General features: G+C 40.3%; 1 protein-coding gene across 1 annotated transcript in view; it reads left to right on the top strand.

The window, feature by feature from the left end:
- Positions 1-17,165, top strand: part of LOC144493649 (ammonium transporter Rh type A-like) — a 48,876-nt gene extending 31,711 nt beyond the window's left edge. The window contains exons 7-10 of the mRNA XM_078212930.1: positions 5,094-5,227; positions 8,134-8,243; positions 11,155-11,228; positions 14,477-17,165. Coding sequence (XP_078069056.1) covers positions 5,094-5,227; positions 8,134-8,243; positions 11,155-11,228; positions 14,477-14,554 — 396 coding nt within the window. The 3' untranslated portion in view covers positions 14,555-17,165. The remainder of the gene's footprint in view (positions 1-5,093; positions 5,228-8,133; positions 8,244-11,154; positions 11,229-14,476) is intronic.
- The last annotated feature ends 502 nt before the right edge of the window (positions 17,166-17,667 follow it).

The raw sequence follows: 17,667 nt of genomic DNA, 5'->3' as shown, positions 1-17,667 counted from the left end.
AATAGATCTGCAACTTATTTATAATATATTCTGCACATTCAAACTCCGATATTAGTCCAGAAACTACTGGAAAGATAATGGTGAATTCATGGTGCACATCATTATGAATGTATCAAAAAGCCAGCAGTTTGTGGCAAAGAAGAGATCGGATTTGAGAATTGCCAGAAACTGCTGGATGGTTTGTGTGGTGTTTATCCCTTTAAGGGCAACACTGGCTTGGGTGAGCAATTGAAAAAGTTTTTAAAGTTATTCCACTAACATCTATTCCACTAACATTAAGTTTATTTATTAGTCACAAGTAAGATTTACATTAATACTGCAATGAAGTTATTGTGAAAATCCCCTAGTCGCCACTGGCCGGTGCCTGTTCGGGTCAATGCACCTAACCAGCATGTCTTTCAGAATGTGGGAGGAAACCGGAGCACCCGGAGGAAACCCACGCAGACACTGGGAGAACATGCAAACTCCACGCAGACAGTGACCCAAGCTGGGAATCGAATCCGGGTCCCTGGCGCTGTGAAGCAGCAGTGCTAACCACTGTGCTACCGTGCTGCCCAGACTCAGAGTGGGACTCAGAATGGGTAATCATCCCAGGGTTGAAGTTCCCTTAGGCAGGAGACATGTGGGAGCAAAGCGCAGCCATGAGGCTGCTGTTTTCTTATCAATAAATCCTTTTTGTATTCACAAATGAAATCTCAAAGTGCATCTTTACAGTTTGTGATACTCTGGGTGAGATTTTTCCGGAAATCAGCAAAGGCTGATGGTTGGCAGGAAATGCTGCATTGAAGCCACTGACAGCAATGGCGTGTTCTCTGCTGTGTATAGTCTGGGACTTGTTCAATGATTGGATGCATCGCTGATGGGGCAGGCTCTGATTCGATTGCCTCACCAGCAACTTAGACAGCTGAGGGTGCCATTTTTAAAGGCTGCTCCAGTACAGGGAGAGCAAAGTGTTTCACCCTGGAACTCCCGGCACTGCCCGGGCATGATTCTCTCCTCCCCTGAACTTTGCACTTCCTAAGCTCCCCTGTGATTTGTACTGAAAGACGAGACCTTCTCAATGAGTTCTCAATGTTATGCCCCACTCCAAATTCTAGACCATTATTTTAATCCTCTATTGGCATATTAGTGATTAACCCATGGATATTTACAACTATTCCAAATTGACTGTAAATGTTACCTCTATTCATTCTTTCACCAATAAGTAATGACATGTATGTGGATAATTTTAACCCAACACTCAGCTGGAGACTGATTGGATCATGTCAACTGCCCATTTTACACTCAGAGTCATAGAGGCCTACAGAATGGAAACAGGCCTTTTGGCCCAACTTGTCCATGCCGTCCTTCTTTTTTAAAACCCTTAAGCTAATCCTAATTGCCTGCATTTGACCCACATCCCTCTATGCCCATCGAACCCATGTAACTATCTAAATGCTTTTTAAAAGATAAAATTGTACCCGCCTCCACTACTACCTCTGGCAGCTTGTTCCAGACACTCACGACCCTCTGTGTGAAAAAATCGCCCCTCTGGACACTTTTGTATCTCTCCCCTCTCACCTTAAACCTATGTCCTCTAGTTTTAGACTCCCCTACCTTTGGGAAAAGATATTGACTATCTACCTTGTCTATGCCCCTCGTTATTTTATAGACCTCTATAAGGTCACCCCTCAGCCTCCTATGCTCCAGAGAAAAAAGTCCCAGTCTATTCAGCCTCTCCTTATAACTCAATCCATCAAGTCCCGGTAGCATCATAGTAAATCTTTTCTGCATTCTTTCTAGTTTAATAATATCCTTTCTATAATAGGGTGACCAGAATTGCACACAGTGTTCCAAGTGTGGCCTTACCAATGTCTTGTACAACTTCAACAAGACGTCCCAACTCCTGTATTCAATGTTCTGACCGATGAAACCAAGCATGCCAAATGCCTTCTTCACCACTCTGTCCACCTGTGACTCCATTTTCAAGGAGCTATGAACATGTACCCCCAGATCTCTTTGTTCTGTAACTCTCCCCAACGCCCTACCATTAACTGAGTAACTCACCTGATTTTACTTTATGTTGACTTTAAAATTAAATCAAATGATCCTCCATTACTTCTATATCACCTCCTCCAATCACAAAAACAGTAATGTTAAATTTCCTTATATCAAATATTCGAGTTCAATTATTTTCTTTTATTATATGACTGTAAATAAAGGAGACAAGGGAAAAAGGACAGAAATATTGTTCTGGACGACACGGTTAGCATTGTTGCCTTACAGCGCCAGGGAGCCCGGTTTGATTCTTGGGTCACTGTCTTTGTGGAGTTTGCACATTCTCCCTGTGTCTGCATGGGTTTCCTCCGGGTGCTCCGGTTTCCTCCTACAGTCCAAAGATGTGTGGGTTAGGCGCATTGGCCATGCTAAATTGTCCCTTAGTGTCCCAGGATGTGTAGGTTAGCGGGGTTAGTGGGGTAAATATGTGGGGTTGCAGGTATAGGGCCTGGTTAGGATTGTTGTTGGTGCAGACTTGATTGGCCGAATGGCCTCTTTCTGCACTGTAGGGATTCTATGATTCTATGACATTTATTTGTAGATCCCCGTACCTCCTTTTGAAACATGTTATAGGTGTTGTGAAAGTGTGAGCTAATGAAAAATGTGTTTGAAAGCTCATTAAACATCATCAGGGCAATTCCAATATGCTGTTCCCAGTCCACACTCAGAACGCCAGAACATTCCTTTCCATGTGAAAACATAGAGTATGGCATTTCCTGAAAAATTAGAATGATGAACTGGGAGCAACACCAAGGGAATTCCCAATCATTGGGCTGATTTTCCGTGATCCTGCTGGGCATGTTTTCGCTGGGGGGTGGGCATGTAAAATAGGATGGGTGGGTTTCCAAATCAGCAGCCCGTCCACCATATTTAAATAGATAATCAAGGGTTAAAATTGTTAACAAAGCAATTGTCCATAATAATACACTGCCCATGCCGTAACAGTTGGCATGGGCAGTGGGCCAGAGCTTTTTAAAAGGCTGGGAAGGAAGGGGGGGGTTACTATCTTCAGACAATGCCATTTGCGAATCGGGGGTTCTATCTGCCTTCTCTATAAAACATGCCATTCCAACCCATCCTAAGCTGCCCAACTCCTCCACACCAAATAACTTGGATTAACTTGCTCTAGAATCTTCTCCTTGGGCCTGCTTGTCATCGCGGCAGCACTCTTGACACCTAGCATCCATTGCATTAGCTCCACATGGACTTTGCTTCCAGGGGAGCGAGACTACCACACCCTCACAAGATTCTGTCCATTGTCTTTTCGTATCAGAACTAATGTTTACTTTTCTGGGAATTTACACCAGGTCAGTCAGCATCTGAAGGAATTATAGAATCATTTACAGTGTAGAAAGAGACTATTCAGTCCATCAAGTCTGCACTGACAATAATCCCACCCAGGCCCTACTCCCATGACCCTGCTAATTCCCCTGACACTAAGGGGCAATTTAATATGGCTAGTCAATCTAACTTGCAAATCTTTGGATTGTGGGAGGAAACTGGAGCACCCGGAGCAAACCCATGCAGACACGGGGAGAACGTGCAAACTCCACACAGACGGTCAACCAAGGCCAGAATTGAATCCGGACCCTGGTGCTGTGAGACAGTAGTGCTAACCACTGTGCCACTATGATTAAGACAGGTTAGCAGTTTGGAGCTTCCTCAGTGTACCCAAACAGACGCCGGAGTGTGACGACTAGAGGACTTTCACAGTAACTTCATTGCAGTATTAATGCAAGACTACTTGTGACTATTAAATAAAGTTTAAAAGTCTCATTAAAGAGACTGAACATGGTCTCTTAATGGAGTTGTCCCAAATGGGGCAAAGAAAATAACAGACAGAAACCAAGAATGCAAATTACTTTTACCATGAGGCAGCTAATGGATCCGATAATCTGTGAATAGATTTTACAATGTAGGAAAGACAAAATGGAGTAAAAAGGGTTATCAGACATGAGAAAAATGCAAAAGATTAGTTAAACAAAGCTTCAACATAAAAAGGAAATAGTCAACATTGATGGGAAAATTCAGCAGGAATAATAATCAAGGAAGAGAAAAACATGACAGTTAATTGAATGTTGATGTGAGAAGTCATTTTGAACATTTTTGCCTGGGTGGTAATGTAATGCATCAGATTGCTGTTACATAGAAACTAGAAGCAGGAGTAGGCCATTTGGCCCTTTGAGTCTGCTCCACCCATCATTTTGACCATCAAATTCAATATCTTGATCCCTCCCTGCCCCCCCCCCACCCATGTCCCTTGATCCCTTTAGCCCAAGAGCTATATCTAATTTCTTCTTGAAATCAGGCAACATTTTGGTCTCAACTACTTTCTATGGTAGTGAATCCCACACATTCACCACCCTTTAAGTGAAAAAATTTCTCATCTCCGTTCTAAAAGGCCTTCAAACTATGACCATTAGTTCTGGACTCCCCCACCATAGAACATTCTATCTGAATCTACCCTGTCTATCCCTGTTAGAATTTTATAAGTTTCTATGAGATCCCCTCTCACTCTCACTCTTCTAAACTCCAGTGAATATAATTCTAACCAACTGTCTCTCTTCATATGACAGACCTGCCATCCCAGGAATCAGCCAGGTAAGCCCTCGCTGTACTCCCCCTATAGCAAGAAAATCCTTCCTCAGATAGGGGCACCAAAACTGCACACAATACTCCAGATGTGACCTCAGCAACACTCTATACAATTGCAGCAAGTTATTGAATTCTTTCACTTTATATCCCATTGATTACTCCTTCAGACAGAAGCAAAGTGTCTCGCAAAATGATTCTGATGAAGAATCTCATTGGTTAACCTGCTATGTATTTCCAACATTTTAAACCCCTTTTTATTTCTGCCTTTCTCTTCGTTTGATGTCAGTCTTGCTCCATCTACAGTGATGTGCTCATGTAGAATGGAAATGCTTTATGATTCTGTATTGAGTCATATAATAATGTTCGATTCCCATTTGTGACAAAAATCAAAAATGAATGCTTCCTTTTCTTAAAGAAAACCATCAATTATTCCACTAATTACATTCTTTTTCTTTTTACAGCCACTTTTTGCATCTAAATTGAACATACATGATACCTGTGGTGTACATAATCTTCATGGCATGCCCGGAATACTTGGAGGTCTGGCTGGTATAATTGCAGCTGCAATGGCCAGTCAACAATTGTATGGTGACGGGTGAGATACAAACTGTTGTGTGTTGTTGGGTTCTATATTATAAACAATTAAATCAAAAGCTGTGAATAGTGTCACCTTGCAGATATCAAATTGTGGGTGGAGTATTCAAAGAATAGAAAATAGGCAAATTCAATTGTTCATTTCATTGCAAACGGTAGTGGGGAAAATTCTACAATCCATTATCAAAGATTTTAGAGAAAAACTTGAAAAACAGTGGCAGAACTGGATAGAGCCAGCATGAATTTCTAAATGGGAAATCACACTTGACAAATCTACTGGAATTCTTCGAGGATGCAATTAGTAGAGTTAATGAGGGGAGTCAGTGGATGTGGTTTATTTGGACTTTCAGAGGCTTTTGACAAAGTCCCACATAAGAGATTAGCATGTAAAATTAAAACACAAGGGATTGGGGGTAATGTATTGAGATGGATATAAAACTGATTAGCAGACAGGGAAAAAAGAGGTGGAATAAACCGATCTTTTTCCAAATGGCAGGTAGTGACTAGTGGGGTACTGCAGGGATCAGTGCTGGGACCCGAGTTATTCACTAAATATTTTAATGATTTAGATAGGGAACTAAATGTAATATCTCCAAATTTGCAGATGCTACAAAGTTGGATGGGAGGGTGAGCTGTGTTGAGGATGCAGAGATGCTTCAGTGTGATTTGAACAAGTTGAGGGAGTGACAAATGATTGGCAGTTGCAGTATAATTTCGATAAATGTGAGGTTATCCACTTTGGTAGCAAAAACGAGAAGGCAGATTACTATCTGAATATCCATAAATTAGGAGAGGGAAATGTGCAATGAGACCTGGGTGTCCTCGCAACACCAGTCTGCTAAGTCTGAGACTATCGGGGAGGTATTTCCAAAGAAATCACACCAAAGGCAAGCTACAGGAACAATAGGGTTTATTGAAGAACTGTACTCCTCGCACTCCAGCCCTCAAGTGGCTGTAGGTGCGGTTCCCGGGCAAGTCACCCCACACCCCAGGTCACCTGACCCATCCTCTTAATGGGGCTTTGCCCTGCATACATAACACAGTCACTGAAAGTAAGCATGCAGCTGCAGCGATAAAAAAGAAAAATGATATGTTGGCTTTCATAGCGAGAGGACTCAAGTACAATGGCAGGGATGTCTTTTTACAGGGCCTTGGTCAGGCCACACCTGGAATATTGTGTGCAGTTTTGGTCTCCTTATCCGAGGATGTACTTGCTCTCGAAGGGAGAAGGTTTACCAAACTGATTCCTGAGATGGCAGTACCGACGTATGAGGAGATATTGAGTTGGTTAGGATTGTGCTGGAATTTACAAGATTGAGCAGGGATCTCACAGAAACTGATAAAATTCTTCATCTCCTGTGTAAATCCTCCCTCCATGCCTTCCAATCTCATAGTTCCCCAACTACAAACAGCTCACATCTATCTCCTTCCCAAGATCCACCATTAGGGCTGCCCTAGTAGATCCATCATTTCAGCCAGATTTGTCCCATGGAACTCATTTCTTCTTACCGCAACTCACCTTGAGTCATCTCTTCCCACTTAAAACTGTGATTCTTCTGAAGCCCTCTGCCATTTGAGCATTTTGCCATTTGAGGGGAGACCTGATAGAGGTCTACAAAATTATGAGAGGCATAGACAGGATGGATAGTCAGAGGGCTTTTTCCTAAAGTGGAAGTGTCAATTACAAGGGGGCACAGGTTCAAGGTGAGAGGGGGGAGTTTTTCATAGAGAGTGGTAGGTGCCTGGAATGCGCTGCCAGAGGAGGTGGTAGAAGCCAACCACATTAGCACCATTTAAGAAGCATCTGGATGGGTACATGAATAGGGAGGGAATAGAGCGATATAGACCAAGTAAGGGCAGAAGGTTTTGTTTTAGTTTAGTTAGGGCATCATGATCGTCACAGACTTGGAGGGCCGAAGGGCCCGTGCTGTACTTTATTCTTTGTATTTTACTGTTTCCCGGCTCTAACCGTCTCCTTGAAAATGAGCATTCCATCTCTTTACACCTCCATTCCCAGAGTTTTCTCCACGACCATAAAAACAGCAACTAGGCAGATGGACTCGAGTTTAGAACAAGGAAAGTGCATGAATTGTTTTATTATCATTTGCAGGGGCTGGTAAATGTGTGGAATGGACCAGTGGCAGATAATGGCAGATAGTGTGGAAATGTAAAGGAGAACTGAATATATAATGAGAGAATGGAAAGTAAGAGTTGTAATCTTTTTGAACCATTGGGATGGATAACAGACATTCCCTATATTTTCCCATTCTTCTACTTAATGTGGATGTTAAGCTCTTATTCAGCTGAACAACCATTTGGTGATTCTATAATCCCATGATTGCAGCAGGGAATTTGCAATCTCAGAGTGCATGTCAGCTAGAGCTACAAGACTGTGCCTCCAAATCTTCATCACATGATCGCAACTCTTCTCTTCAAGTATCTAGAAATCTTGTATTGTGGTTTCATCCCAATTTTGACATTATAGTCCATGGATGATCAGTGATTAGCCTTTTTTGGCAGGTGAAGGCAATAATGACTTGTCCAATCATGGTGCCTGGCATGCGTACATAATGTGGAGTGTCAGTGTTACTGGCATTCTGGGTTTATGTATGAGGAAGTACCTGTCTGAGTGTTACTTACTATGTAAATAAATCTAAATTTGGTGAAGGAACACCTGCCACGGAGGAGTTATTTCACACTCCACCTTGGAGAAAAACTGATAAGACCTCAGTATTGACAACTTCTGCAGCGACAAGTTCTCAAATGAATCCATCCTCTTAGGTGAAGGAGGAATCATACTGGTACCTATTAGCTGATCTCAGGGGAGGGGATTAAAGAGAAAAGAAAAACAGAAATTGAAATCTGTTGAAAGAACGGAACTTCTAACATTCAACTTTTTTTTTTCAGACTTCGTTTAACTTTCCCAGAACCAAGATCTGGTATTGAACAGGCTGGATACCAAGCTGCTGGACTGGGTGCTAGTCTTGCTGTGGCCCTCATTGGAGGAGTTATCACAGGTCAAAAAATGAAATACTAATACTTTGTTCCATGCACAGTTTTGTCACAAATACAAACTTCAGCATGATGTGCTCACAAGACTCAATCAAGTTGAAAATAATTGTTTGGATTGCAATTTTTGGTCTTGATATAGGCCAAGGAGCCATGTGTTGGCCATTGTAAAAGTCTATTTATTCCATTTTAATACTTAAACTTGGGTTCCCCATTCAAGCTAAATATGACCATATTCAGACTAGTCAGATTTTAAAGGCCTGATAGTCTGTTAGTCAGGATGGTGATGGAAGGTTGCAAATTTACATGTAATTTTTAACTCTTAGCATCACTTTGGCAGAATTGAGTATTACCAGGACAAAAAGATATATGCTCATTATCTAGCCAAAACTAAATTGATTAAATAATTTTGTGTTGATTCTCATGTTATCACCCAAACCTTGTATGATAAATGGACAAAACTAATATAATCATAATCTAGCCTGCCCCAACAATGTAATTTTATCATGACTTCATGGTATTTTGACATTCATCAGAATACAGGCATATAGACTGCCTTCATGGACTACCTGATGTATGTAATCATCAGAGTAACCAGTAAATCAAATGTACTGATGAAAACTTGGACAAATTGTCCCAAGTAAGATCAGTTACAAAAACACAAGAAATTCAGATTAGTCTAGATTTGTTCCTCAATCTGAAATGTTAATCCTGTTTCTCTCTCCACAGATGCAGCCAGGCCTGCTGAGTAATTCCACTTTCCTGTTTTTATTATAAAAGAAGTCCCTGTTTATAGAAGTAGCTACAAATATGTTACAGGGTCCTCGGGCATTAACTTTGGGCAGATTTTGGTTGGTAAATTGATGGAAAGGGTCCTTAGGGATGGGATTTACGACCATTTAGAAAGATGCGGATTAATCCGAGATAGTCAGCACGGATTCGTGAAGGGCAAGTCGTGCCTCACAAATTTGATAGAATTTTTTGAGGAGGTAACTAAGTGTGTTGATGAAGGTAGGGCAGTTGATGTCATATACATGGATTTTAGTAAGGCGTTTGATAAGGTCCCCCATGGTCGGCTTATGATGAAAGTGAGGAGGTGTGGGATAGAGGGAAAGTTGGCCGATTGGATAGGCAACTGGCTGTCTGACCGAAGACAGAGGGTGGTGGTCGATGGAAAATTTTCGGATTGGAGGCAGGTTGCTAGCGGTGTGCCGCAGGGATCAGTGCTTGGTCCTCTGCTCTTTGTGATTTTTATTAATGACTTAGAGGAGGGGGCTGAAGGGTGGATCAGTAAATTTGCTGATGACACCAAGATTGGTGGAGTAGTGGATGAGGTGGAGGGCTGTTGTAGGCTGCAAAGAGACATAGATAGGATGCAAAGCTGGGCTGAAAAATGGCAAATGGAGTTTAACCCTGATAAATGTGAGGTGATTCATTTAAATGTGGATTACAGGGTCAAAGGTAGGGTTCTGAAGACTGTGGAGGAACAGAGAGATCTTGGGGTCCATATCCACAGATCTCTAAAGGTTGCCACTCAAGTGGATAGAGCTGTGAAGAAGGCCTGTAGTGTGTTAGCTTTTATTAACAGGGGGTTGGAGTTTAAGAGCCGTGGGGTTATGCTGCAACTGTACAGGACCTTGGTGAGACCACATTTGGAATATTGTGTGCAGTTCTGGTCACCTCACTATAGGAAGGATGTGGAAGCGCTGGAAGGAGTGCAGAGGAGATTTACCAGGATGCTGCCTGGTTTGGAGGGTAGGTCATATGAGGAAAGGTTGAGGGAGCTAGGGCTATTCTCTCTGGAGCGGAGGAGGCTGAGGGGAGACTTGATAGAGGTGTATAAAATGATGAAGGGGATAGATAGAGTGAACGTTCAAAGACTATTTCCTCGGGTGGATGGAGCTATTACAAGGGGGCATAACTATAGGGTTCGTGGTGGGAGATACAGGACGGATATCAGAGGTAGGTTCTTTACGCAGAGAGTGGTTGGGGTGTGGAATGGACTGCCTGCAGTGATAGTGGAGTCAGACACTTTAGAAACATTTAAGCGGTTATTGGATAGGCACATGGAGCACACCAGGATGATAGGGAGTGGGATAGCTTGATCTTGGTTTCAGATAAAGCTCGGCACAACATCGTGGGCCGAAGGGCCTGTTCTGTGCTGTACTGTTCTATGTTCTATGTTCTATCACATGATTGGCCATTTCTGAAGCCACCCGATCAATAATGTATAACTAAAGTATGCAACTATTATACATATTTATTATATGATTGTCTGAAAGAGACAATGTGATTGACTGATTATGCCTATTGATATCGTAAAGCATGATTTATGCAAAACTAATAAAAGTTACTCAGTTTTACAAAAAATGTCTGCATGAGCACATTAAAACCTAACTAACTTGTACTCAGAAGATATGGTGAAATATTGCATTCAAGGTGCGAAAATATCCTTAACTATGGATAACTGTCTAAAGATTGAGTCGCGGATGCTACCCTGTGCTCAGCATTTTTCTTTAACCAACAAATTAGTATAGGGCTGTTACAATTTTCCATTGGAATCAAGTATTGTTAATCAAGCAGCAAGTATTCACACAAAGAATACTTCTCTTGCATTTTTTCAAACCAAGATTAGATTAATTTGAAAACCAATCATTTATTAGTTTGATGAATAGATTATTATGGCAATAACTTGTATTTCAAAAGACCTTGATAAACAAAAGCCACTTATTAAGCTGGCAAAATACTACTGTACTTCAGAGGTAAACGTCAATAAACTGGGAACTGTATATGGTAGGCAGAAAATCGATGAGCTGTGCTATGATGGGATTCTCTCCTTTCACTATGTAGAGAAAGAAATGTCCTAATGAAAAAGATAAGTTGCTCTTTGAATTATAAATCATTATCCTCTCTTCATAGGATTCATTCTACGCATTCCATTTTTGGGGCAACCACCAGATCAAAAGTGTTTTGATGATCAAACTTATTGGGAGGTATGTAATTGTACGATATTCATATAAAGTTTCACATAAGAGTGTCACCTTTTTATCTTTATTTGTGGCTTATAAACAAATTTTGCATTTTATTCTGCTCATGTGCTGAATGGGTATTTGTCATTTTGTTTTTAATGAATCTAATGTTGCCTTCATACTTCAATTATGATATTGTCTTCCACATGGCTTGAGTACTGAAACTCAGAAATGAGTATTTAGAATCCTACAGTACAGAAAGAGGCCAATCGGCCCATCAGGTCTGCACCGACCACAATCCTACCCAGGCCCTATCCCCATAACCCCATGCATTTACTCTAGCTAGTCCCCCTGACACTAAGGGGCAATTCAGCATGGCCAATGCACCTAACCCACACATCTTTGGACTTAATCTTTGGATTTAATAGACATTATTACTGCTGAACTTTATCCTGGGGCAAATTTACCTGAATTAGATTTGTTCCATCAAGGATAGTGGAATTCATTTCTAATATAACTGTAACTAGCAATCAATTCACCTAAGTCCTTGCATAAAAACTGAAATATATTCAAGGGTGAGATCTTACATATAGATGAGTATTAAACAATCCATCAATCCCATACTCCCTCAAAAAATATTTTAATACAATAGATATACCAATGTCATAATTTAGATATGAATATATGAATTAGGAGGAGATGTAGGCCATTTGGTCCCTTGAGTCAGCTCTGTCATTCAATAAATTCATGATTGATCTGATTGTAACCTCATCTCCACATTCCTGTCTACCCCGATAACATTTCACCCCCTTTATTAATCAAGAATCTGTCTACCTCTGCCTTACAAATATTCAAAGACTCTGCTTCTACTACCTTTGAGGAAGAAAGTTCCAAATATTCACCATCCTCAGAGGAAAAAAAATTCCTTTTCTCTGTCTTAAATGGGCAATCTACCATTTTTAAACGCTGACCCCTAATTCTAGATTCTCCCATAAGAAGAAACATTTTCTGCACATCCACCCTGTCAAGAGCCCTTAGGATATTTGTGTTTAAATCAAGTCACATCTTCTAAACTCCAGTGGATACAAGCCTAACCTGTGCAACATTTTCTCATAAAACAACCAGCCCATTCCAGGTATTAATCTGGTAAACCTTCTCTGAACTCCTAAAGGGAGCTAAAGATAACTTACTAGTCTGTTCAGCTGTTGTTTAAATCGTAAGATAAATTAACTTTGGAATAATGAGAGAATCTACTCTGAAAATCAACAAAGTGACTTCTGGTAAATATTTTCAATATGTTTTGGATTAATACATTAGACTGGGAATTAGAATTTTCCAATTCCAGTCATTATATATGTGTAATCTCACTGAATTGAAATTTGTAAACTGAATTTAGTAGTGATGAGATAAGCTCCATTAATTGCAATAGCAATTTAGGAATTTAATATTCAATCATATTTTTTACCATTTAAAAAGTGTTTTTCATGAATACAATCTTCAGGCATTACAGAATTTTAAAATGTAAATTATAATTCTATAAATTGCTGAGCTAAGTAAAATTCTTTCAATACCCATCTTTGGTCTCACTTTCTCTCTTCTTTGTCTCTGAACTCACATTTTGTGGCACATCTTTATATTAAAACAGGCTGATACCACATTTCATAATTAGAATATTGACATGGTGACAATCATTCAATACATCATGTGATGAGTTAGTCCCGTGTGCCATATCCCAATTCATAAGTATTATTTTCTCGGTAGATATTTCATTTCTGCTTTTATGTAAAAGAGGTTACTTAACAAATCTGAGCAGCACGGTGGCACAGTGGTTAGCATTGCTGCCTCACAATGCCAGGGTCCCGGGTTCAATCCAGCCTTGGGTGACTGTGTGGAGTTTGCACATTCTCCCCGTGTCTGCGTGGGCTTTCTCCAGTTTCCTCCCATACCCCAAAGGTGTGTGGGTTAGGTTGATTGACCTTGATAAATTACCCTGTAGTGTCAGGGGGTCCAGCAGGGTAAATATGTGGGGATCACAGGGATAATAGGGCATGGGTAGGATTGTTGTCTGTGCAGGCTTGATGGGCCAAAAGGCCTCCTTCTGTACTGTAGGGATTTTGTGATTCTATGAATAACTGTCAAGCCCAAGACTATGCACTTCAACATGGACCAGAACTAAATTTACATTTGCACATTCAGAAGCAAAGTTTTCATCAAATGCTTCATATTTGTTGATGTTCGATGTAAGCTCTATGATAGCTCTAACCATAACCTTCTGGTCCAGATATAAAATTGTGATGTAAACAATTGTTATTTCTCCGCGGGCTGAATAATACAGTGGCAGATAAGTGGCGGAGGGTGTTGTGGATGGTATGCCTTCCCCTTGCCCCCAGAAACCACAGCATAAAGTACAATGGGGCTGATTAATAAGGGTCAAGTGGGACTTCAGCCCTGTTTATTGGTCCTGTCCTCTACAACTAATCCAGTTTCAGCTGCACCACGAAGGTGTCATGGCTGCTGCTGGGACTACTTATGAAGAAAAGACCCCACAGCCTTGGATCCAAGGAGCAGGTAAGTCCGAGGTCCTGGGCCAGGAGGATTTGGGCAAGTGAAAGAGAGCAGTTGTGGTTGGGAGGTGTTTATGTGAGGAAACTGGTAGGAAGGAGCCTAAGGGAGGCTGTCCCACAATTGGCAAAGGGCAGCCCCCGAAGAACCTTCCTTTCCTTCCTTATTAAGAAGTTGTGGTGAAAAATTAGGTTTCCTGCTTGTTTTAGGGTGTGGGCAGCATATTATCAGAGACAATTGGTTTGATAACAAGCCTAATTGACCCTTAATTGTTCATTTCAATATGGCAGATGGACTGCAATGTGGGGGTGAACTCAGACGTGGAAGGATGAGTGCCTACCCCATATATGTGCTGTTTCTTCAGAAGGAACCCTTCAAATGCAGATAATGAAAATATAACAAAACTTACTCCAACTTATAAATCAAAGAAAGGGTTTAATAAAGAACCTTCATTACTCCAAACTCGGGGCCTCGCCCTGGGCACTCCAAGCTCCCCATAATTCCACACAGGTTCTTATTTATAGTGAGTCAGCTGACTATTACATCATTCTGTAATTAGTTCCATGGTTTCCTGGGTCAGCTGACGCTTATCTTGTTACCATTGGTCACATTACATCCAATACAAAGTTGTCACCGGTTACATTCTAACATGTGTCCCCCTCCACCACAGGAAACACAAAACATTCTGTGATTCTTTTGCTTATTCATAGGTGCCAAATGGTGAAAATGAACAACAAGATCTGCTTTCTTCAGAACATGGAAGGCAGAAAAGTAATGCTGAAGTATGAGGCAGCATGAATTTTTAAAGAACTACATCCGCATTTAGAGCCAACCAAAAGGAAGTCTGCAGTGTTTCTTACAAAATATTTTACTTAGTATAGTCTATTCAAATGTATAACAAAATAAGTTTGCAGTTTATAACAGAATTAACTTTCTGTACTTACAAAAATGTTTTCTAAAGTAAAATAATCAGACAAAAATGAAATATGTTCCTCCACTGGGTAAATATGCAATCTTTTCATATTCCTTTTTAGTCATGTCTTTCTTAATTTGCTAGAACCCCATTTGTTTTGCCTATAAATAACAGCTAGAATTCTCCTTTTTGGGTTGTAGTTGTGTGGAGGTAGCACTTCAGGTGACTTGTGGATTCATCCACACTACAGGACAAATTGACTGACAGTGTGATATTGAGTGAATGCTACATTGCTGAAGTTGAAGTCATCTGGATTGAATGGTGCAGTTTAGCTTGTCAAGTGTAATGGCCTAGCAAATCGGTTGATGGGAAATTCGAAATGGGCAACAAATATTGGCTTTGCCAGTGATACCTACATTCCACAAAAATAGAAGTGGGGAGTTGTTCCAATTTGCAAGCCAACATTAATGTGCCAACCAACAACACCAAACCATTTGGTTATTCATATCATTGTTTGTGAGGCTTCACTGTGTGCAGATTCCGTGGCCATGCGTAACAACAGTAACTATATTTCAAAATAAGACATTATTGCATGTAAAACAATTTGCATGTCCCAAGGATATGAAAGGCACCATATGAATGCCAATTTCTTTCTTATGTTATCTGATATATACTAAAACAGGGGGGGTGTATGCTAAAGTCAACTTCAATGTCCCTCAAATAAGGAGTAGAAAATAAATAATCCGGGGTTCTGAATCCTGACTGGTATCCAAAGATCACGTTGGGAAATGTACATGCACATACAAGGAGGAATTTGGCTTGTTTATATTTCTCATATGGTCAAATAACCTGCCATTACTTACTAGATTTATGTACAAAGAATGGCCACTTTGGTCAAGTATTGGACAGGCTACTCATACTTAAGAAATATTTTCCCAACATGAACCAGTGCACTGAAAAGAAAAGGAAATTGGGAAAACTAAGTTTTAACGCAAATTAATTAAGAAAAGTCTGAAGTTGGTGAGTGAACTAAGGTCAAATAGCAAAAACAGCTTTACCTCATTGGTTGTTGTATTGACAAAAACTTTCAACACAAACTCCTTCTGAGAATGACGTACATGTAAATTGATACCAAATCAAATGAGGATTGAGGCAGGTGACTAAGGCCTTAGTTAAAGAGGTAGGTTTTAAGGATTGGCTTAAGAGGAGAGAAAGGTGGAGAGATGTAGGAAGGGGATTCCAGTGTTTAGCAGTTACACAGTTGAAGGCATGGCCATCAATACTGGGGCAAAAGAGGTGGGGCAGGTTAGTGAACAAGAGGACAGAAGTGGAAGAATGCAGAATTTTCAGAGCATTTTGGAGCTGGAGGAGGTTACAGAGATAGAGAGGGATGATTTGAACAGGAGGATGAAAATCTTAAACTCAAAGCAAGCGTATCACAATTTCTCATTGCGGATGGAAAGGATCATTATAAACTATTTAAACTTTTTAATAATAAATGTACTCTGCAGCTTTTGAAATCTATACTTTTATCTGTAGTATAAAACATTTACAAAACAAATTTTCTGTAGATTTGTAGCAGTGAAGAGTTAAAACTATATATTGAAATAAAATGATGCATAGAAAACTGGTAGCGTGGTGGCACAGTGGTTAGCACTGCTGCCTCACAGTACCAGGGACCCAGGTTCAATTCCTGGCTTGGGTCACTGTCTGTGTGGAGTCTGCACGTTCTCCCTGTGTCTGTGTGGGTTTCCTCCCACAGGCCAAAAAGATGTGCTGTTTAGGTGCATTGGCCATGCTAAATTCTCCCTCAGTGTACCCGAACAGGCGCCGGAGTGTGGCGACTGGGGAATTTTCACAGTAACTTCATTGCAGTGTTAATGTAAGCCTACTTGTGACACTAATAAATAAACTTTTTAAAAATGGTAATCTTGATGGTGAAAAATATTGTGTAAATGAACAACAAAGTAATCTTATTGTTGATGAGCATTGTCAAAGGTTAAAATGTAGGTATGTGTTCTATGAATGGACCCTCATATTACTGATTTCATTATTTTGTGTAAAATTCTACAAGACTTTCATAATAACTGTGAATCCAATATTCTCCAGTTTTAAGATTAGTGATTTTATATATGCTGTGCAAATTAAACACATGCTTACATCAGGTTATGTAATGTAAATACTAACAGTGAGCCTGTAAAAAGAAATACAAAATTAATAAAAAATAACAGGTAGACTCAGAAGGTATACCCTAGCTTGTGAAAAACCTTCAATGTAATCCATATTGCGCACTTAATAGATTAATACTTTCTAAAAGTTACAAAATTCCCATGTAACAATGTGCTTAATAATTTGTACAAGAAATGTATGTTCAGTTTTTATGGAGATTTTCTAACTGCTGATTCTTACATTTTTATCTAGTTGTTTATATTTCTTTGATGTTTTATAACACAATTACTTTTTAAAATAAAAGGTATGGCAGCCTAGTAGTTATTGTATTTGACAGATAACATGGAAGTTGAGAGTTCACATTCTACCATGTAAAACCATGAGACAAAATTCATGGTTTTACAGTAAAAGAGGAGGCCATTTGGCCCATCAAATGTGTGTGCTAGCACCAGAAAAATAACCAGGGAAGCTACTTGATTCTTATGAAAATCCTGTCATCTCTACCGGGATTGACCTACATGTGACTCCAGTTTATCCCTAGGGCGGGATTCTCCAATTTTGTCCGTGCCCAGCCTCATTGCCAGCGAGAGTAGTGAATTTGGCACACAGCCAAAACTCCATTTACTGCACTAGCACCAGAGAATCCCAGCGTACAAGGTCAGAGGTTTCCAGCACTAGTCTTTATAGCAAACCTTTAGACCTAGCAAACTACCCCAACTGGAAACAATCATTACATTGTACAGTAGTGTACAATCAGATGGAGTGGTGTAGGTAGTGATGAAGTTATTAATCAAGAACACAAGATGTAGGAATAGGAGT

The sequence above is a fragment of the Mustelus asterias genome, chromosome 5, assembly GCF_964213995.1.
Source record: "Mustelus asterias chromosome 5, sMusAst1.hap1.1, whole genome shotgun sequence".
NCBI lineage: Eukaryota > Metazoa > Chordata > Chondrichthyes > Carcharhiniformes > Triakidae > Mustelus > Mustelus asterias.
This window is presented reverse-complemented; position numbering and strand designations above follow the sequence as displayed.